Source organism: Cololabis saira, chromosome 18 (assembly GCF_033807715.1).
Source record: "Cololabis saira isolate AMF1-May2022 chromosome 18, fColSai1.1, whole genome shotgun sequence".
Lineage (NCBI taxonomy): Eukaryota > Metazoa > Chordata > Actinopteri > Beloniformes > Belonidae > Cololabis > Cololabis saira.
In genome coordinates this window covers 8,960,912-8,984,242 of record NC_084604.1, presented here as the reverse complement: position 1 = coordinate 8,984,242, position 23,331 = coordinate 8,960,912, and the positions used below count along the sequence as shown (strand labels likewise).

The 23,331-nt window shown below is 44.6% G+C and overlaps 1 protein-coding gene across 1 annotated transcript in view; it reads left to right on the top strand.

The window, feature by feature from the left end:
- The window catches only part of asap2b (ArfGAP with SH3 domain, ankyrin repeat and PH domain 2b), a 65,247-nt gene that overhangs the window by 20,364 nt on the left and 21,552 nt on the right, over nucleotides 1-23,331 (top strand). Inside the window, exons 7-14 of the mRNA XM_061706931.1 lie at nucleotides 1,270-1,355; nucleotides 4,186-4,261; nucleotides 6,874-6,960; nucleotides 12,096-12,199; nucleotides 15,540-15,609; nucleotides 21,086-21,173; nucleotides 21,408-21,456; nucleotides 22,520-22,686. Of these exons, the coding sequence (XP_061562915.1) occupies nucleotides 1,270-1,355; nucleotides 4,186-4,261; nucleotides 6,874-6,960; nucleotides 12,096-12,199; nucleotides 15,540-15,609; nucleotides 21,086-21,173; nucleotides 21,408-21,456; nucleotides 22,520-22,686 (727 nt within the window). The remainder of the gene's footprint in view (nucleotides 1-1,269; nucleotides 1,356-4,185; nucleotides 4,262-6,873; nucleotides 6,961-12,095; nucleotides 12,200-15,539; nucleotides 15,610-21,085; nucleotides 21,174-21,407; nucleotides 21,457-22,519; nucleotides 22,687-23,331) is intronic.

The window sequence follows — 23,331 nt, the reverse complement described above, 5'->3', positions numbered from 1 at the left end:
GCGGCGGAGCGAGAGCATGCGGCTAAACATGTCATCACTGGGATTGGGAAGGGGACCAGAGAAACCTACGGAGTCCGACATGGTTTTGGCGTAGTTACACACAGACACAATATTAATTTTAGTGACTTCCGACTGGCGTAGACGGGTGTCATTAGTGTCGACATGTATGATAACTTTACCAAATTTACGATTACTGCCAGCAGCTTCAAATTTGCTTCAATGTCACCCACTCTGGCCTTGGGATGCACCTAACTATGGTCGCTGGAGTCGGCCTCACATGCCTCACCAAGGTCGGTTTCTCAGCGGGTGTGTCGCTGACTGGGGAAAAACGGTTACAGACGTGAAGCGAGTGGTGGTGTTCCGTGTGCCTTTTAGGACTACGCTTCCTCTGAACTGTCCCCCAGCCGCCCTGACTGGCCGGCTGCTCGGGAGCTGCAGGAGCGGTTAGCAGCAGCTGCTACAGACCGGTCCGCCGCTAACTTAGCCTGGCTAGCTGCCGAGTCTACCAGACTACGGTCTAGTTGGCGGAACCGGACATATAAGTCACTGAGCCTCGCCTCCAATGCTATGAATAAACAACACTTCAGACACTTACCATATTCGCTAATAGGAGGCAGAGGGATAGCTAAACATTTCACACACTGAGCAGCAAGAGGGAGAACCGGTGGGAGAAGAGGAGGCAATGCTAAGAGGCTAACAGACAGAAAGTGTACCGGTGATTGGTGACAATGAAAGTTACAGAAGAGAAAATGTGCAAGATAGAAAATAGAAGTTTACCAGATATAGTGTTATTTTATCAGAAAACAATCCAAGTTTAGACTAAAGATTTGATGAATCAGAACCTGTGACACCTTGCAAATGGCAACAGACTGCAAACAACCAACAGGAAGTGCCAATTATCCTTATCACCAAGAGTGAATCAGATGAAGCAGCAATTCTATTGTATTCTACCTGAATAAGGCTGAAATAATGTAACAGCACTAAAATAAAGACTTTGTAATATGGCTCTAATTAGTGAATTATTGATCTTTTGCATGTAAACGGGTCAAAACGTCCAATTTTCAGTGCAGCAGTGACCCAGAGAGTCTCCAGAACAGCAGTTTTACAGAACAGAGCTGCTTTTAAACAAAACAACATGTTTGCAGCTGTGTAAGACGGATAAACCCAAACTGGACAAACACGGTACCGGTCTGACCTGAGTGATGACATGATGACCTCACAGAGGGACTGGAACTTTTATCACATTTGTCGTCTGTTTTCTCTCTGCAGTATCTGCTGAAAGTCAACGAGATCAAACTGAAGAAAGGTGTGGACTTCCTGCAGAACCTCATCAAGTATTTCCATGCTCAGTGCAAGTAAGTCCCTCTGCAGACACACCAGGACAGTCCAGAATCAGAACACTAACAATGAAGACCAGACCCAGAACAAAAACATCTTTAGGTCAATGCACTCAAACTAAGGATTTTCTTCATGTTCAAGTTTTCACTTAAAGTGAAAATCTCAGCTATAGAGGAGGCTACGAACCCGTTCATGCAGCAGTTTGTTCTGTCTCCAGTTCCTTCATGGTGGAACATTCAGTTCTGCAGCTTGTCCTGATTGTGCAGGTGGCAACACAAGAGTAATGCAGGGAATCAGTGCTTTGTGAAATAGAAATGTGAAAAGGTGAAATGGAACCAGGATGAGGAATGCAACTACCCACGGAGGATGAAAACAGTGTGTGTTTGGGGTGGTGAGGTCTAGCCTGGTGAACAATCCAACAGCGGCATTCAGATGTTGAAAAGTCTGTTTCCCACCACCCTGGTCTCAGAGCAACGGTCACCTGATGTGTTAAATTCATCGACCTACAGTACTTCGGTCACTAGCTACTCTGTAAGACTTGCTGGTGTAACCTGTGATCCTAGTTTCCACGTGGTCCTCCTGCAGCTGTGGGGATATCAAAAACTCCATCAGTGACAGGTAACTGAGTCTAACACAGCTCAGTCCAGTGCGATGAGTTTACTATCATGTAAACCCAAACCATGAAGCTCCCACCGCAGTTTGAGAGCTGACATTATAGCCAGTGGAAGTTTAGAGTTCTACAGGACTGGACAGGATACAGGACTGTCTCAGAAAATTAGAATATTGTGATAAAGTTCTTTATTTTCTTCTGTAATGCAATTTAAAAAAAAAAAAAAAAAAAAAAAAAAATTGTCATACATTCTGGATTCATTACAAATCAACTGAAATATTGCAAGCCTTTTATTATTTTAATATTGCTGATTATGGCTTACAGTTTAAGATTAAGATTCCCAGAATATTCAAATTCTTTGAGATAGGATATTTGAGTTTTCTTAAACTGTAAGCCATGATCAGCAATATTAAAATAATAAATAAAAAAATCACAATATTCTAATTTTCTGAGACAGTCCTGTATGTAACAATGCAAAGCATTGGAGACTTTTACCGAGCATGCTCCTTAGTAATCGTTGGTCTATGACTTTACGTGGTCTCCAGTTTCAACGCTGAGTTCTACTTTCAAATAACATCACTTCCAGCTGACTGACTTCCAGCAGGGATGAAACTTCATAAAGGTGTCATCTTATCACAGCACCACGCTGAAACAACTGGAACTTTTCACAACGAACCCCTTTACATCACAGATGTTAGTAGATTGAGGCTGCGTGGTCAGGAACTGGATTTGATCTACCTGTGGAGACTGAAACACCTGGATTTGATCATTAACAGGTGTGGCTCTGTCCATATACAGTACATGCCAATTGTAGAAGCTTAAGTATCTTGAAAGGCTTGTTCGTAAGTGAGAGAAGAATCGATTGCTGGATCGGTGGAGTGTCCACAGTGATGTGGACGCTGCGTCGGTCTGTCAGGCCATGAAGGACCTAGAATTTACCAGTCTAGGTTTTCACCCTCACCTGTGGTCACAAGATCTAGAATGAGATCACAGATACAGGCAGCCAAAATAAATGTCCTCTGTTATGAGGTGGCTCGGGTATCTGGTGAGGATGGTTCCTGGTGACGTCTTCTGGCAGGCCCCACTGGGGGGAGACCCCTGGAAAGACCCGGGACACACTGGAGGGACTGTGTCTCTTGGCTGGCCTGGGAACACCTTGGGAACCCCCCAGATATCTGGATGAAGTGGCCGGGGAGAGGAAAGTCTGGTCTTCCCTCTTAGACCACTGCCCCTGTGACCCAACCTCAGATAAGCACAAGAAGATCGATGGACGGATGGATTTGTCAGTAAGGTGGAAGTTGCCTGAGATACCAGTTTGGGTGTTTGTTTACATGAATTGTGTTTTGTTGTGTTTTTTGCGGTCGTATGCAGTTTCCTCTTTATTTACTTTTAATAAAACCAAGTTGCTAACATACAGAAATACTTGATCTTTTAGAGCAGTGGTTCCCAACCTTTTTTCCTTGGAGCCCCCCCTACTTGTGTCTAAGACCAGCCGGGCCCCCCGACCCGTACGCACTAGCACCAAAATAGTCTTTAATTGAAAAAATTAACATTAATTATGTTTTTTTGATACATTTCTCTTTGGTTTACTATGTATACATATGACTTTGTTTTTCTCCAATGTCACCAATCTATAAAATATGCACAAAAGGACATAAAAATATTTCTGAAAAATGTCTCTTTTAATATGAGACCAACATTTTTTAACATTTTTCTTTTAACAACCTGTCGGAGTAGATTAAATGTTGAGTAATGATATAATAATAAGGAATGAAATCATTTCCTGTGTTTGTCACTGGTGTATAAAAAACACAAAAAATATTCAAGACATTCATAAATTATTCCTAACAATGTCTTTTGAATGACTCATTCGCAAATATAATTTTGCAACTAAAACAACTGCATAATTTCAAAGCAGACAAAGTTTCGCGCCCCCCCAGAGATCTCTGGCGCCCCCCCAGGGGGGGCCCGGACCCCAGGTTGTTTTAGTGTATTCCGGTTGTGGACCGTCAGGGGTCAGTTTTACCTGCAGAAGAAGAAGAAATGTATATCTTACCCTGAAGTACTGGTTTACAGATGACCTTTTTCGCTATGACGTCACATATATCTTTGTCATCCAGCCTTAGTTGTGGTTAAACCAACCAGATCTTCTGCAACTTTGCTCTGAGTTCTTGCTGAAAAAAAAGGGTCTACAGTTGCTGCAGATCATTGTAAAGATCAGTGTTTGTTGTGTTCAGTTTCTTTCAGGATGGGCTGAAGGCTGTGGAGAGTCTGAAGCCGTCGGTGGAGAAGCTGGCTGCAGACCTGACCACGGTGAGGACATGCTTCACTGCTGCACAGCTGCTTTAACAACTGGACATGCTGGAACATTCTGAAACAGACAACGTCAGGCCTGATGATGAAATCAGGTCAACTCGGTCTCACGCCTGCGGTCCATCACTGAAATGCAGTGGTGGGCGAGGTGAAAGATCACATGGTTCACCCAAAGTCTCCCCAATCATTCACTGTTTGAGGCCAAGGGACGGGGCCAAGAGCCCAGTGGGTTAATGCGCTACCATGAAGCTGATAATGGAGATCCAGCTCTTTGTGACAACTCTTATCCTGCTGCTTCTCCACCTGGAGACTATAAAAAGGAAGTCGCAACGCAGTTTTCCTTACTTCCTGTGCTGGTTTTTAGAGAATCAACTAAGTATTGGGATTCCATTTAGAGAAATTAGATGGTATCAGATGGTTCACTGGTACAATATCCTCATTGAAAAACCTCTTGTTTAAGGCTGGAAAATTCTACTGCCAAAACTGAGTGATGTTCACTAGTCCAGATGTTTCCAGATGTGGAAGAAATGTTGCTAAAAGTAAAACTAGCAACCTTATTAAACATTTAAGAATCCATCAGGTGGAAAAAAAAAACAAAAGTTTATGAAGTCAAAGGGAAAGAAGGACAAACCAGATTAGCCTCACCCCGAAATAAGAGAAAATCGCCAAAGAAATCCAGAAACCAGCACAATAACAAAACCCTAGACCAGGGGTCCGTTTCACAAAGCAGGTTCAACAAACTCTGAGTTTAATCCTGAACTCTTAGTTGATCTACTCTGAGATCGGAAACTTTGAGTTTTCGGTTCCAGAACAGCGGATTTGAGGTAATTTACTCAACTCTAAGTAGTTTCACCTGGAGTTACGCGCGTGCGTGAGGGAAATAAAAAGCCATCATCAGTAGAGCGCTGATACAAGGATTCACCATGGCAACCGGCGACAACAAAAGAGCGACATACTTTTTCTTTTTTTTATTTTAAACTTTATTTATCATTTCAATTTACAAAATCCCCTTGAGGAAACGTTAGTTTGCATTTGAAGATCCACATACTTCACACCGTGTCCTTTTTCACCCGAATGGAATTAGAGATTTTAATGCGGCGAATTTGAACATGTTTTTTGAAAAAAGAGTAACACCGCAGCACAGAATATAACATAAAATTAATTTAACAGATCTCTACATCATTCACCTGCAATCCTGTGGAACTCCTTGATGGCTTGGACAGGTTTATGATAATAGGCTTGCCACCCGTCCCTTAAATACAGAATTGTTCCGTAATTGGGAACTAAAAGTTGCGTTCCGTATTGAACCAATACAGACACATATTATGCCAGGGTTCTCCAACCCTGGTCCTGTAGAGCACCTATCCAGCATGTTTTAGATCTTTCCCTGCTTCAGCACACCATGATACAAGGAGCTGTGTCAGCAACAGAACTGTCCAGACCTTAATGACGAGTTAATGACGACCATTGATTAGAATCAGGTGTGTTCATGCAGGGAGACACCTAAAACATGCTGGATAGGTGGATCCAGGACCGGAGTTGGAGACCCCTGTATTATGCTCTTATTTATTCATGTAATAATATACAGGTGGAGGTCGGAACATTTGAATATATTGCAAAACTTCATTCGTAGTAAATTCAACTTAAGGTGAAACAAATATTATTTCCCACTACATGCAAAGTGAGATATTTCAAGCCTTTATTTGTTATAATTTTGATTATTAGCCTATGGCTCACAGTTTATGAAAACCCCAAATAAAAAATCTCAAAAATTTCATATATTATGAAATCATTTAACAATTCAATCATCAAAATTATAACAAATAAAGGATTAACATATATTGCTTTGCCTGTTATGAGACTATACTGTAATATACATGTATTACGCGGTCTGATAACCATCTCCCGACGAATATTTAATTATCTGCGCATTAATTCTGCACCTTCATCAATTGTGTCTTCATCAAAAGGACATGGCATATTCGTGACAATGGACTTCTAATATATATACTGACTCTGTTTTTAATGACAGACGGCAGAACTTCGCCAAAACTCGCCTGCTGACTGAATGAATGAGGAAATCAAATGTGCGTGCGGCTCTGAAAGAGGCGGAGATGCAGAGAAACTCCAGGTTTCACGATATAAACCTGGTCCCGACCAGGTTAGATTCAGAGCGTCTGTTACTACGGTAACTGACCGAGAGCTTAAGTTACCTCTCTTTGTGAAACGGGCTAGAGTTACCTCTCTTTCTCTGGTTTGAGTTACCTCCCTTTGTAAAACGGAAAACTCAGAGTTTCCCTCATTTCAGGGTTAACAGACTCCGAGTTTTCACTAAACCTGCTTTGTGAAACGGACCCCAGCTCCCGTCTGTGGTTGAAAATGTTAGGTTTCATTGCGTAACTGAAACCATCTCTGATACAGCTTTTTCCAGGACTTAGCTCATACTGGTGCTCTGTACCGGCTAGTACCCAAAGAACAGTATCGGAGATAGAGAATGGTGTGAGAACATCTCTAAATATGTCAGATCTTCAGAGGGAAACGTAATCATGTCGATTTCTGAACGGCTGAAAAACAACAGAGTACCAAAGTTTGACGTTTTGTTTTTATTTTAGATCAAACAGGCTCAGGATGGAGAGAGGAAGCAGCTGAGCCAGCTCAGAGACGTCCTGAAGGGGGCGCTGCAGTCGGAGCCGAGAGAGGTGACAAGAACTCACAAATCTAACCTGAACCTAGAAAAGCATCCTTTAACATCACTTAGACGTTTCTTAAACCTGGTTTTGGACTGGCTTATGGCCTGGTTTGATGAGTTTTGTTCCGGTTTTGGCTTTGTTTTCATCCGGTTGGGACTGGGTGTGATCTGGTATTGGCTTGGTTTTGGTTTTGTCTGGGTCTGGTTGTTGTTGGGTTTTTTTTGTCTGGTTTGAGTTCTGATCTGGTTTTTGTCTGGTCTTGGTTTGCGTTGGTTTCAGCTTGGTTTTGGATTGTTTTTGGTCTAGTTTTTGTTTGATTTTGGTTTGGAGTGATTTTTAGCTTGGTTTTGTTTTGCTTTTGGACTGGTTTGGACTTTGATTTGGCTGGATTTTTTCTCTAGTTTTGTCTTGATTTGGTTTTGGACTTGTTTTAGGGTGATTTTGGCTACTGGATTTGGTTTACGTCGGTTTGGGTTTGTGCTTGGTTTTGGACTGGGTTTATTTTCAGCTTTGGAGTGATTTTCTTTGTTTTGGTGTGATTTTTGGCTGATTTTGATTTTGTTTTGTACTTGCTTATCTGCTTTCAGCTTGGTTAATTTTGCCTAGTTTTGGTCAGTTTTGGACTGGCTTTGGTGTGGTTTCTCCTTGGCTTTGGGCTGGGTTTTTGATGATTAGCTTGGTTATGGACATTTGGTTTTGATTTTGGACTGCTTTCAGCATGGTTTTGGGTTTGTTTTTTGAATGATTTTGGCTTTCTTTTTTTCTTTTTTTTCTTGGTTATGGTATGATTTCAGTTTAGTTGTGGACTTGTTTTGGTATGTTTTCGGTTTTGGTCTCATTTAGGCTTGTTTTTTTTAAACTGGTTTAGGCTTGGTTTTTAATTGATTTTGGCGTGGCTTCGACTTTGTTTTGGTTTGGTGTTGGACTATTTTTGGCTTGGTTTGATGTAGTTTTGGAATGTGTATGGCCTGGTATTGGCTTGGTTTTTGACTGGTTTGACCTAAAATTTGGGCTTGGTTTTGGACTGGTTTCAGAGTTGGTTTTGGACTGGGTCGTGTTTGGTATTAGTTTTAGATTGGTTTGGGCTTGCTTTTCCCTGGGTTTGGTCTGGTAAAGGGTTGGTTCTGCCATGTTTTGGACTGATTTTGGTTGGTTATGGACTGGTTTTAGTTGGATTTTGGCTCAGCTTTGGTCTGGTTTTTGACTGGCTTGGGTCTGGAAAAAAATAAAATAAATAAATAAATAATTCCATTCAGTAATCCCACAATGGGGAAATTCTTCCTCTGCATTTAACCCATCTCTAGTCAAACTAGGAGCAGTGGGCTGCCATTTTGTACTAGCGCCCAGGGAGCAGTTAGGATTCAGGGCCTTGCTCAGGGGCCAGAAGTGGTTGGTTGTAATCCAGAGTATCTTTTTTGCTTAAGGTTTTGGTATGTTTTTTTTTTTTTTAAACTGGTTTTGAACTGATTTTGGTCTGGTTTTAGCCTTGTTTTGGTTCGTTGTTGGACTGATTTTGGCTTGGTTTTTACTTGATCTTACTGTCTCGCGCTGCCAGTAGTGGTAGATCCCTGTGCGACTACCACTTACATGGTGGCAGGAGTTGGTTGGGCTTGACGTGCCGGGGCAGCTTGTACACAACCCCAAACCTGCCTGGTCTCATGTGGTGTGAGTCTTTAATCCATTACCTGGAGGGCAATAGGACTGGGGAAGAGGACTAACAAACCAACTCCACCCCTCCCACATCCGACCAATTATGGTCAGTGGTTGGACATAAGGCTAGCAACCTTATTCTGTAAAAAAGTATATGCTACGAAAACCTCAGTGAGAAAGTCTCAACCTGCTAGAGCACAAACTCAGAGCGGGAAGAGGCGTGTTGACAGTTCTGATGACACCCCTGGAGGAGGACAGCCAATGACGTCTCATGGACCGAAGCTTTTGTCCCCCAAATACCGTACTAACATTGCAACATGGAATGTTAGAACCCTCTACCAAGCTGGAAGAATTCACCAAGTAGCTGCAGAAATGCGAAGACTGAAGATAGAAATAGTTGGATTAAGCGAAACAAGATGGTTAGGAAGCGGCAAGACGACCCTACAAAGCGGAGAAACTATCATATATTCTGGCCTCCCTGAAGAGCACCCAACACATGTGAGAGGAGTAGGGATCATTATGTCAAAGACAAGTGCAAGGAGCCTGAAGGAATGGGAACCCATCTCAGAGAGAATCATCATAGCAAGGTTTACTTCCCGCTGTCAAGACACGACTATCATACAGGCATATGCCCCCACCAACGATGCAAGCGATGCAGAGAAGGAATTGTTCTATGAACAGCTACAGGCAACCATGGCCAAGCGCAAGAAGAGAGACATCACCATCCTCATGGGAGACATGAATGCCAAAGTGGGATCAGCAAATAGCGGCAACGAGAGAGTGATGGGGAAACACGGGGTTGGAACCATGAACCACAACGGAGAGCTCTTTGTTGATTTCTGCTCCGTAAACGACATGGTAATAGGAGGCACACTGTTCCCACACAAGGAGAACCACAAAGTGACCTGGAGATCACCTGATGGATCATATGAGAACCAGATAGACCACATAGCGATTTTTAGAAGATGGCGAGGAACTCTACAAGATTGCAGAATAAAGAGAAGTGCGGATGTTGGCTCGGACCATCATCTGCTCCTGGCTCCCTGTAGAATACGTCTCGCTGCCTGTAGGAGGAAAGAACAGAAGACATTTAAGTACAATGTGCATAGGCTGAAGAACCCGGAAATAAAACAGAAATTTGTACTCACCTTGGCAAACCGTTTTGATGCACTGCGCTACAATTCAGACGAGGAAGAAGAGGAAGGAGAGGATGACGTCGAAGCGGAATGGTCCATCATCAAAGAAGCATATACAAGCACATGTGAAAAGGTGCTGGGAAAGGTTAAGAGAGAGCGGAAGGAGTGGATGAGTGATGACACGTGGGAGAAAGTGGAAGAAAGGCGCAAACTGAAAGCGAAGATCGACACCTGTAAAACCAGGAACCAGAAGACCAATGCCATGGAACACTTCAACCAAGCAGATCGGGAAGTCAAGAAAAGCTGCAGGAGAGACAAAAGGAAGTGGATATCTGACAAGGCTGCAGAAGCAGAGGATGCTGCTTCCAAACAAGACCTGAAAACCCTGTACAGCATCACCAAGACTCTGAGTGGAAAAAGAAGGCAAATGAACAAACCAGTAAAAGACAAGGACGGAAAACTGCTGGCAACAAAGGAACAACAAATGGATCGCTGGAGAAACCACTTCAAAGAAATCCTCAACCGCATACCCCCACTGGATCCACCAACAGTGGAACCTCCAACAGAAGAGCTAGGTATATGCACTGGACCACCAAGCAAAGCAGAGATTGATAAAGCCATCTCATCACTCAAGAACGGGAAAGCGGCAGGATCTGATGGGATCCCCCCAGAGGCATGGAAAGCGGCAGGAAACCTTTCGGTTGAAGCTCTACACCCGTTACTTAACAGAATTTGGCAGGAAGAAAAGATACCTTTAGACTGGAGGAAAGGCACCATAGTAAAAATACCCAAGAAAGGAGACCTGACTCAGTGCAAGAACTGGAGGGGCATAATGCTCCTTTCAGTTGCCAGTAAGCTACTTTGTAGGATAATTCTCAACCGTACAGCAAACGCCATGGAATCCAAACTGAGAGACAACCAAGCAGGCTTCCGACCTAACAGATCGTGCAGTGACCAGATTGCGACCCTAAGAATTATCGTGGAACAATCTGCAGAATTGAACTCACAACTGTATGCTGTTTTCATAGACTACGAGAAAGCGTTCGACTCAATCGACAGGACTACACTGTGGAACATCCTGGCTCACTACGGAATCCCCTCAAAGATAATCAACATGATTAAAGTATTCTACACCGACTTCCAAGCACAAGTATCTCATGAAGGAGACCTGACAGAGCCCTTCAACATGGCCACTGGAGTGCGGCAGGGATGCCTCTTGAGCCCGCTGCTTTTCATAACGGCGCTGGATTGGGTGTTGAGAGAAACCACCAAAGAGGGAAGGTTAGGGATTCAGTGGACTTTGACGACCATGCTAGATGATCTAGACTTCGCGGATGACCTTGCCCTCCTGAGCCATACCATCAGCCAGATGAGACAGAAGACGCAAAGATTAGAACACAGCTCAGGTCAAGTAGGTCTGGTCATAAACGCAAGCAAAACCAAGGAGATGCGAGTAAAAACTCTGGGGAATGCCAAACCTGTGTGTTGCAGAGATACAGAGCTAGAGATAGTGAAAGAGTTCACGTACCTAGGGAGCGTCATCAGCAGTGATGGAGACACATCCAAGGATGTAGAGGCACGCATAGGTAAGGCAAAGGCTGCCTTTGCCCAACTAAAACCAGTCTGGAGGGCCAGGAACATCTCCCTCAGAACCAAGCTACGGATCTTCAATTCCAATGTAAAGACCATCTTGCTATACGGGTGCGAAACCTGGGGTCTATCACAGCTGAACACTCATAAACTTCAAACCTTCATCAACTCAAGATTACGCTACATCCTAGGCATCTGGTGGCCCAAGAAGATCAGCAACCAACACCTCCTAGAGACGACAGGGCAGGAAGCAGTAGAGATCACAATCAGGCGTAGGAAGTGGAGGTGGATAGGACACACATTGAGAAAACCACCATCATCCATCACAAGAGCTGTGTTAGACTGGAATCCCCAGGGCAAGAGAAGGAGGGGTAGACCCAGACTGTCGTGGAGGAGAGGAGTCAAAAAGGACCTAGAACACGCCAATACCTCATGGCATGAGGCGCGGAACATCGCTAGAGACCGCAGCAGATGGCGACACCTAACTGAGGCCCTATGCTCCAGACGGGGCAAACAGGATTAAGTCAAGTCAAAGTCAAGTTTTACTTGATCTTGGATTGGTTTTTGCTTTGATTTGGACAATATTTTACTTGGTTTTGGTTTAATTTTGATCTGGTGTGGAACTGTTTTTGGGTCGGGCATGGTCGGATTTTGGACTGGTTTTAGTATGGATTTGGCTTATTTCTGGTCTTGTTTCAGTTTGGTTTTTGACTGGCTTTGGCTTGGTTTTGGTGAAAATATTCTGCTCTAACTTTGATCCAACCGCAGGACTCTCAGGCAAAACAGAATGCCGGTTACAGCCTCCATCAGCTGCAGGGTAACAAAGCGCATGGCACAGAGCGCTCCGGAGTCCTCTACAAGAGAAGTGAAGGGTGAGTGAACTCCAACTCCCGGAATCCCAGACATGGGGCTCTGTCAGCCCATTAGCTTTTTCTTTCAGTTTAACTTTTACTTTTTTATGCTGGATCTAGAAAAGTGTTTCAAGTCTATATTAAAACTCAATTTCTGCATTCATTCACCATAAAATGTAACCTGAGCTCCACCAAAGTGTCCATAATAAACAATATTCTTGATTTGGAAGAGGATACCCGTCATCAGAGGGTGTTTATCATCCCTCAGTCTACAGCTAGACCAGGAGTCGGCAACCCGCGGCTCTGGAGCCGCATGCAGCTCTTTAGCGCCGCCCTAGTGGCTCCCTGGAGCTTTTTCAAAAATGTTTGACCTTTTTTTTTTTCTTTCTTTTTTCCTTTCTTTTCTTCCCTTTTCCTTTAATTTTTAATCTCTTTTTTCTTTAAATTGTACTTCAACATTAATCTCGAAATTTCGACTTTTTTCTCGAAATTTTGACTTTTTTCTCAACATTTCGACTTTTTTCTCGAAATTTTTACTATTTCCTCGACGTTTCAACTTTTTTCTCGAAATTTTGACCTTTTTTTCAACATTTCGCCTTTCACCATTTGCCTTGATTCTAAGGTTTATACAAGACTTTTGATTTTTTTTCGGCTCCAGACATAATTGTTTTTTGTGTTTTGGTCCAATATGGCTCTTTCAACATTTTGGGTTGCCGACCCCTGAGCTAGACCAACTGTCTTAAAAAAAAAAGCATTTGCAAATCCTGGTCCTCAGGAACTTCTGTCTTACATGTCTTAGATGTCTCCCTGCATCAACACACCTCATCTTAATTAATTGTCATCATGACACAGTCATTTGTATCAGGGTGTACTAAAGCAGGACAAAATCTAAAACATGCAGGACAAGGGGGTCCTGAGGTCCAGGATTGGGAAACACTGGTCTAGAAATGGAGACAGTTTAGTGGATACTCTTCCTAGAAGTTTACCTCCAGTCAAGATCACCCCAAAGACAATGTAGAATCCTCAGTGAGGTTTAACAACAAGCTACGAGGAACATCTGGATGCTTGAAGACCTCACTGGAACTGGAAAAGTCTCTGTTCATGAGTTTACCACAGAAGTCCCTGAACAGGCAGGACGTCCACGAAGAAAACCATGGAGGAATTTATGGTCTGCCTGAAGTTTGACAAGGGCTTCCTGGTGATCCATAACACAGCCAGGAACATCTTTGGTGTTCTGTGGTGCAGCGAGGACAAATCCGTACATGTGAAATCAGCCTCAAAAGAGAATCGGGCCACGTTTTCTGGAGCGCAGATGCAGAAACGGGTTCATTCTGAAGAGTTCGGATGTTTCCTTGAAAGAGATGAGCAAACATCAAACATCTGAATCCAGGGATGTGGAAGCAGGAAACATGCAGGACACCGGTCCTGGAGGACCAGGATTGCCCATCCCCTGTTAGATCCTGCATTATAAATCCTCTGTAACCTGTTAAGCATGGGCAGGTTTGGGGCCAATCCCAATACACCCCCTACTTTCTACCACTAGCCCTCACTCACTACCACTAGCCCTAAAAATGAGTAGGGCCCTTGTAATGTTCCCTAGGGATTGGGACACCACTTGCTACGTCACTGCGTGGCCACGTTCGGGTACGTAAGCGACTGCGTATTTACGTTTGCACATACGTCACACCATATCAGGAAGCTGAGAGCTAGAAGCTGTTTTAATTTCCGCTGTAGCGCTGTTAATATGCCACTTTATTAAGTTTTAATATTTTCAGGCGTAAAAGTAACCGTTAAGATCCCCAACCTGGGCTCAGTTTATCCAAATAATGCCTGTTAAGAAATTTGCTCCGACGTTTTCGAGATGAGAACAGCCGCAGGCGTACGGCGCGCGTCGCCGCGTAACCTACGCCGTAGGCTCTTCGTTGGTGTAACATGGAACCATAAATCAGCCTTTATTCTAGCGACATCTGAAGATACAAAGCAACAACGAGCAAGCGAGTGATTATGTACATTCACTGAGTGAATATTATGAAAGTAAAATATATATTTCTCGCTAGAAATGTAATCAAAATGGAGTTTTATGCAGAAACTAACTCAAAATATTGATTTTATTCCCTAAAAAATAAGAAATGTCCGCCATTTTTTATTTTTTTTATTCAGTCTGCAAATGATGACGTAAAGCATTCTGGGAAATTTCTCTAGCCCTCAGTCAGCTAGTGAGCACCTGAAAACCCTCGCTCTGAAGGGCTAGATTCATACACACTAGCCCTCGTTATGGCCACTAGCCCTACATGCAAAGAGGAATTGGGACACCACTACCCTCACGGGAACGTGCAAAATTTAGGGGTAGTGCTGAAAGGTAGGACTAGGGGGGGGATTGGGACTGGGCCTTGATCTGTGATCGGAGTTTAGAGGATTAATCAGCAGAAATGGTTACTGATTGTGGAAGCTGCAGGTATGACTACTCCTTACGCTTTCATTCATTTATTTAGCAGTCATGAACCTTAAAATGACAGCTGGGGGGCCTGAAGACGGGATATACTGTTGAGGATATTTTTATATAATTATGTGAATATTTTATAATCATCTAACACCTAAGTAAAACATTTAACTAAAACTAATATTGAGAGTGGAGAGAGAGACAGAGAGAGTGGAAAAAAAACACTGGCCGGACACACACACACGGGTAAGGGAGGGGGAAGTCCGCTGCACTTGCAAACCCATGGCCTTGAGCAACTGTGGCAAAGCAGGTGAGAGGCGAAATAATGAAGATGATTGTAAATGAGCACCAAAGCCTCAGTTTCCTATGTGGCAGTTATCTAGCAATGATAAAGGGAAAATAACAAGAACTTCAAAGTAGCATGAACAGATGTGTAGGATCATTGATGGTGAGAATAATGCATCTAACGTCATATGTCTCTTATCTACCTATAAAAGCCGTGGTCCGGAGATAAAAAAAAAAGTTTTCCTTGGACCGCGGAACATGCGATGCTCTCGTGTGGACGTCTTGTACTTTTTTTTGGAATAAAGGACCTCCACAGTATTTGTTGGACGAATGCCAGCCGAAACTTTGACTCCTGTGTTTTCTTCAAGTCCACGGATGAAGGAAAAACTTAGACGATTTGGAATAATGGAAAACTTAGGATTATTGTGGAGATCCCAAAAAGGATTTTCTCTACAATACGATGGGTTAAGAAACATTGAAAGTCAGAAAAAGCAGAATATAAGGGCTAGACTGTAAACGTCACATTTTTCTCCAGGTATCGACATGAGAGACATTAAGTTTGCAGACTCTTCAGTCCAGCAGGTTTTCTGTCCACCTTCAACATCAGTTGCTGACCTTCTCCCTTTTGCTCGTCAGGCTCAGGAAGGTGTGGCAGAAGAGGAAGTGCTCAGTGAAAAACGGCTTCCTGACCATCTGCCATGGCACGGTAAGACACAGCACCCTCCGCTCTTATTGGTCATCCTGCATGGCAAGGTCCACCCTCCGGCCTGCATGTCCATCCACAAGTCTGCGTTTGTTTCTGGTCTTGATGGTTTGGGGGACAGAAAACAGTTAAAATCTAGTTTTAACTTCATAATGGCTTTTTCTTCTGCCTTCTTTTATCTTGAAGTTTTTACACAGAGACTCAAATGGCCAATCAGGACAGAGCAAGCAGCAGAGGAAGACAGAGAGGAGGCGAGGAAAGAGCATGAGGAAAAGCATGAGGAAAAGGATGAGAAAAAGAAGGGTGGGAGGAGGACAAGTCTTGATCTGAGTCTTATTAGTTCCTTCTGTGTTTCGGTCTGAACTCTGAGCTCTGCTGCACATTTCATAAACCTCACACTCGTGGTCCTGTTTCTGTAAAACAACTCCGGACCATTATCCCTCTACCACCGGGTTTGACAGTGGGTATGAGGTGTTTCTGCTGAAAGGCTGTTTGGTTTTCATCAAACGGGGTTCCGTCTCTACACTTGAGCTGTGCAAATGAAGAACTGGTCCACGTCTGATGGATCTGGGAGTTTGGGCATCAACACTTAGTTTCTCGCCTTGAGTCAGTCAGTGCGGTTACTTGCACATCTAAATCTAGCTATTGGCAATAATCTAGCTAAGGATTAAACTGGAGTTTCAGGGAAACTCCAGTTGGTTGTTTCAACGGATGTAAGTTTTGTTCTTACATCCGTTCCCTCAGATTCCTGCAACTAAACTTGGATGTACATTCCAATAAAGTTTAGGATAAATGATAACATGCCTCTGAAGTTTGACTTTTTGCACCATTACAATACTTATAGGCAACTAGTCATCATATCTCCTGCTCTCTGAAACACATGTTAATGCTCAATAGTACACATATATGGTTCTTTAATATATTTGCATTATACTAAGATGAATTCATTTTCAATGGCTTTTGTCCTTAATGGCTTTTTTCCCCCTTACATTACTTTTACTTTTATACTTTAAGTAGTTTTGAAACCAGTACTTTTATACTTTTACTTGAGTAAAAAACTTGAGTTGATACTTCAACTTCTACAGGAGTATTTTTAAACTCCAGTATCTATCCTTCTAATAATGAATATGAATACTTTTGACACCTCTGGTTGCGTATACATGCCGAGATAAATCGGACTGAGTGCTGTCAAAGCCACATGTGGACTGAAGGAAACTGCAGACAATGTGCTACAATTGGGCTGAATAATGTTTGGTGTCTGGGAAACATCACCAGGCAAACATGCTGATGATCTACAAGTGACAAGGCTGCGTTTCCTAGTAACAAGATTAATGTTTCCTAGTGACGATGCTATATAACATAGTAATGAAGTTGTGTTTCATCGTGACAAGGCTGTTATCCTGTGCTGACATTACGTTTCTCGGGACAAGGCTACACTACATTTCCTGGTGTTGGGACTGTGTTTCCTAGTGACGAGGGTACATTTCCTAGAGACACGGCTGTGTTTCTTTCTGATGAAGCCTGTTTTGTAGTGACAACTAAGACTGAATTTCCTAGTGTCGAGACCACGTTTCCTAGTGACAAGGCTTCATGTCTTAGTGTTGACACTACATTTCCTACTGTTGAGACTGTTTCCTAGTGGCGAGGGTGCATTTCCTAGTGATGAGATGAGATTGGATTTCATAGTGATGAGGCTACATTTCCTAGTGATTATACTGTGTTTCCTAGAGATTATACTGTGTTTCCTAGAGACGAAGTTATGTTTCCTATTGACGAGGCTAAATTTCCAAGAGACAAGACTGCGTTTCCTTCCTGATAAAACTCAGTTGGTAGAGCATTTGCTCCATGAGCTCAGTGGTTCGAGCCCTAGTTCCTCCTGTGACCACCAAAGTGCCCTTGACCAAGAACCCCCAGTTGCTCCTGGTTGTCAGCTCCACCAACAACCAGTGTGTGAATGGGTGAATGGGTGTAGTGTGAAGCACTTTAGGGTTGTAGGAGTACAGCTGGAAAGTGCTATAAAAGTGTAAGCCTACGACATTTCTTCGTAGTGAGATTGTATCCTAGTGATAAGACTGTGTTTCTTAGTGACAAGGGTTCATCTGCTAGTGTGAGACATTTCATGATGGCTAGACTACATTTCCTAGAGACAAGGCTGGGTTTCCTTCTGGTGAAGCTCTGTTTTGTAATGATGGGACTGCATTTCCTAGTGACTAGGGTACGTTTCCTTGTGACAAGACTGTTTCCTGGTGACCTGGGTGCATTTCCTAGTGACGAGGGTGCATTTCCTACTGACGAAGGTGTTTCCTTGTGGCAAGACTACATTTCCCCGTGTTGACACTAGGTTTTCTAGTGACGAGGTTGCGTTTTCTAATAACAAGGCATCGTGTTGAGACTGTGTTCCTTAGTGACGAGGGTGCATTTCCTATTGCCAAGAGTGTGTTTCCTAGTGACTGGTGCTTTTCCTAGTGACTGGTGCGTTTCGTAGTGGCTAGTGCGTTTCCTAGTGACTGGTGCGTTTCCTAGTGACTGGTGCGTTTCCTAGTGACTGGTGCGTTTCCTAGTGACTGGTGCGTTTCCTAGTGACTGGTGCGTTTCATAGTGACTGGTGCGTTTCCTAGTGACTGGTGCGTTTCCTAGTGACTGGTGCTTTTCCTAGTGACTGGTGCGTTTCGTAGTGGCTAGTGCGTTTCCTAGTGACTGGTGCGTTTCCTAGTGACTGGTGCTTTTCCTAGTGACTGGTGCTTTTCCTAGTGACTGGTGCTTTTCCTAGTGACTGGTGCTTTTCCTAGTGACTGGTGCGTTTCGTAGTGGCTGGTGCGTTTCCTAGTGACTGGTGCGTTTCCTAGTGACTGGTGCGTTTCCTAGTGACTGGTGCGTTTCCTAGTGACTGGTGCGTTTCCTAGTGACTGGTGCGTTTCCTAGTGACTGGTGCGTTTCCTAGTGACTGGTGCGTTTCCTAGTGACTGGTGTGTTTCCTAGTGACTGGTGCGTTTCCTAGTGACTGGTGCTTTTCCTAGTGGCGGTTGTGTTTCCTAGTGACTGGTGCGTTTCCTAGTGACTGGTGCGTTTCCTAGTGACTGGTGCGTTTCCTAGTGACTGGTGCGTTTCCTAGTGACTGGTGCGTTTCCTAGTGACTGGTGCGTTTCCTAGTGACTGGTGTGTTTCCTAGTGACTGGTGTGTTTCCTAGTGACTGGTGTGTTTCCTAGTGACTGGTGCGTTTCCTAGTGACTGGTGCGTTTCCTAGTGACTGGTGCGTTTCCTAGTGGTAAGGGTGCGTTTCCTAGTGACTGGTGCGTTTCCTAGTGACTGGTGCGTTTCCTAGTGACTGGTGTGTTTCCTAGTGGCAAGGGTGCGTTTCCTAGTGGCAAGGGTGCGTTTCCTAGTGACTGGGGTGTTTCCTAGTGGCAAGGGTGCGTTTCCTAGTGACTGGTGTGTTTCCTAGTGACTGGTGTGTTTCCTAGTGACTGGTGCTTTTCCTAGTGACTGGTGCGTTTCCTAGTGACTGGTGCGTTTCCTAGTGACTGGTGCGTTTCCTAGTGACTGGTGCGTTTCCTAGTGACTGGTGCGTTTCCTAGTGACTGGTGCGTTTCCTAGTGACTGGTGCGTTTCCTAGTGACTGGTGCGTTTCCTAGTGACTGGTGCGTTTCCTAGTGACGGATGGGTTTCCTAGTGACGGGTGCGTTTCCTAGTGACTGGTGCGTTTCCTAGTGACTGGTGCGTTTCCTAGTGACTGGTGCGTTTCCTAGTGACTGGTGCGTTTCCTAGTGACGGGTGCGTTTCCTAGTGACTGGTGCGTTTCCTAGTGACTGGTGCGTTTCCTAGTGACTGGTGCGTTTCCTAGTGACTGGTGCGTTTCCTAGTGACTGGTGCGTTTCCTAGTGACTGGTGCGTTTCCTAGTGACTGGTGCGTTTCCTAGTGACTGGTGCGTTTCCTAGTGGCGGTTGCGTTTCCTAGTGGCAAGGGTGCGTTTCCTAGTGGCAAGGGTGCGTTTCCTAGTGACTGGTGCTTTTCCTAGTGACTGGTGCGTTTCCTAGTGACTGGTGCTTTTCCTAGTGACTGGTGCGTTTCCTAGTGACTGGTGCGTTTCCTAGTGACTGGTGCGTTTCCTAGTGACGGGTGCGTTTCCTAGTGACTGGTGCGTTTCCTAGTGGCAAGGGTGCGTTTTCTAGTGACTGGTGCGTTTCCTAGTTACTGGTGCGTTTCCTAGTGACTGGTGCGTTTCCTAGTGACTGGTGCGTTTCCTAGTGACTGGTGCGTTTCCTAGTGACTGGTGCGTTTCCTAGTGACTGGTGCGTTTCCTAGTGACTGGTGCGTTTCCTAGTGACTGGTGCGTTTCCTAGTGACTGGTGCGTTTCCTAGTGACTGGTGCGTTTCCTAGTGGCGGTTGTGTTTCCTAGTGACTGGTGCGTTTCCTAGTGACTGGTGCGTTTCCTAGTGACGGGTGTGTTTCCTAGTGACTGGTGCGTTTCCTAGTGGCAAGGGTGCGTTTTCTAGTGACTAGTGCGTTTCCTAGTGACAAGGGTTCCTCTGCTAGTGTTGAGACATTTCCTGAAGCGAGACTACATTTCCTAGAGACAAGGCTGTGTTTATTTTTGGTGAAGCTCTGTTTTGTAATGATGGGATTGCATTTCCTAGGGTATGTTTCTTTGTGACAAGACTGCGTTTCCTGGTGACATGGGTGCATTTCCTAGTGACGAGGGTGGCTTTCCAAGTGACGAGATTGCATTTCCTAGTGGCAAGGATGTGTTTCCTAGTGGACGGATTGCATTTCCTAATGACAACGCTTTGTGTCTTAGTGTTGAGACAGTGTTCCTTAGTGGCGAGGGTGCCTTTCCTAGTAACGAGGGTGCTAGGAAACACACTAGTCGCTAGGAAACGCACTAGTCACTAGGAAACGCACTAGTCAAAAACGCCAATAGGAAAGGCACCCTCGTCACTGGGAAACGCACCAGTCGCACCAGTCAATAGGAAACGCACCAGTCACTAGGAAAAGCACCAGTCACTAGGAAACGCACTAGTCACTAGGAAACGCACCAGTCACTAGGAAACGCTAATAGGAAACACTCCCCCCGTTACTAAGAAACGCACCCTCGTCACTGGGAAATGCACCCGTCACTAGGAAAGGCACGCGTCACTAGGAAACGAGGGCGAGGGTACGTATCCTAGGGATGAGGGTGCATTTCCCCCGTGATGACATTGCGTTTCTCCCATTCGCTGATAGGTGCTGATTGTATTGGTTCAGTGATCTGTTTGGCATAAGTTCTGGTTCATTTTAACAGAACATCACAAGGTCAGTGCCACAAAAAAAAACGGAGGTGTCATTATCTTCAGACTGAATCTGAATCTTCTGTGGATCACAGTTTGAGGCTGAATAGTCTGAACCTTTCCCAGTTTTTATGAAAAAAATTTAAAAAAAGTTCAGGTGTACAGGTGTCTCCTGCTGTTGTCTCACCTTTTCCCTTCCCATTGTCTCACAGGCTAACAGACCTCCAGCGAAGCTGAACCTCCTCACCTGCCAGGTGAAGAGGAATCCCGAAGAGAAGAAGAGCTTTGACCTTTTCTCACGTATGTTGCAAACACACCCCAACCCCGGACCCTGAATATAATCCTAGCCAAAATCTCAATCTAACCACAGCAAACACCAAAACGCTTCACTTTCATCTAAACCAGTGTTTTCCAAGCACGTTTTAGATGTTTCAGCTTCAGCACACCCTGATACAAGTAGCATGCAGAATAGTGTGCCCCGAGGACCCGGGTTGGGAAACACTGATCTAAACCACTCCCTTTCTGCTCATCCAGATGACAGGACATACCATTTCCAGGCTGAAGATGAGGCAGAGTGTCAAATGTAAGTATCCAGAAAATCTGACAGATGTTATGTTCCAACGTCTGACAGATATTGTTGATGCATTCTTGTGCCTGACAGATGTTGTCCGCTTCCAGCATCTGATTGATGTTGTCTGCATGTTCCAGCGTCTGACAAATGTGGTCGACGGGTTCCAGCATTTGACAGATGTTTATGTCCCAGCTGGGTATTGCTCCTTGGAGTTGTTCTTTAACAGATGTTGTTGACGCATTCTAGCATCGACAGATGTTCTGACCTTAGACAGATGTTGACATGTCCCCGCGTCTGACAGATGTTGATGTCTGAAAGATTTGATGCGTTCCAGCATCATACAGATGTTGTTGACGCATCCCATCATCTGACTGATGTTGTGCACTGACGTTTGACAAATGTTGATGTGTTCTGACGTCTGACAGATGTTGTCAACGGGTTCCTGTGTCTGACAGATGTTGTTGTTGCGGTGTTTCCGACGTCTTACAGATGTCGATGTGTTCCAGCGTCTGGCAGATGTTGTCGCCATGTTCCGACGTGTTACAGATGTTGACGTTTTAGCATCTACAGATGTTTTGCAGACATCCGACAGATGTTGACATGTTCCAGCATCTGAGAGATGTTGGGTTCTGACATCTGACAGATGTTTATGTCCCAGCTGGGTATTGCACCTGGGAGTTGTTCTTTAACAGATGTTGTTGACGCACTCCGATGACTGACAGATGTTGACGGGTTCTAGCATCGACAGATGTTCTGACGTAAGACAGATGTTGATGTCTGAAAGATGTTGACGCATCCCATCATCTGACTGATGTTGTGTACTGACGTTTGACAAATGTTGATGTGTTCTGATGTCTGACAGATGTTGTCGACGGGTTCCGACGTCTTACAGATTTTGACGTTCTAGCATCTACAGATGTTGTCGTTCTAGCATCTACAGATGTTGTGCTGACGTCCGACAGATGTTGACATGATCCAGCGTCTGACGCATGTCGTGTTCCGACGTGTGGCAGATGTTTTGCAGCTGGACAAGGGTCCTGGGAGTGGTTGTGTGACAGATGTTGCTGTGTTCCAGCTGGGTGTCCGTGCTTCAGAACAGTAAAGAGGAAGCTCTGAACATGGCCTTCAAAGGCGACCAGGATGAAGGAGAGAACAACATTGTCCAGGAGCTGACCAAAGCCATTGTAGCGGAGGTGAAGAAGATGAACGGCAACGACAGATGCTGCGACTGCGGAGCTGCAGGTCAGTACTACTACAGTACTACTACTACTGCTGCTGCTACTTTTAGTACAAAGACTACACTGCTGCTACAGATTTTTAGACCAATGTGGACTGTGTACTGGTCTGTTGTGGTGAAGAAAGAGCTGAGACTCTGTTTACTGGTGGATCTTTGCTCCTCCCCTCACCTATGGAACTGTGGTTAGAGACTGATGGAGGATAAGAGCGGCTGAGATGAGCTTCCTCTGCAGGGTACCTGGACTCTAGTTGAGGTGGTTAAGCTGGTTAGGATGTCTCTTGGCCGCCTCCCTGGGGCCTACTACAGGAGACCCTGGAGTAGACCAGGACAACCCGAAGTAGACCCAGGACACTCAGGAAAAATGTTAAATGTTTTGGGTGCAAAACATTTCTCCTTTCACAGAGATTGGGTCTGCAGAGATCCTCAGTGCAAACATCCATAATGACCTTGATCTATTTGATGACCAAGTTCTTGTTACATATGTCTGTAACAAGTGCCTATAGCAGGGGTGGCCAACCCGCGGCTCCCAAGCCGCATGCGGCTCTTTGCCCGGTTCATGCAGCTCGTGCGACTTTATTTGATAGGTGCAGTGAAAGACAGACACGTAGGAAGTGGGGGAAAAATATGCCACGACTGGAATCCAACCCGCG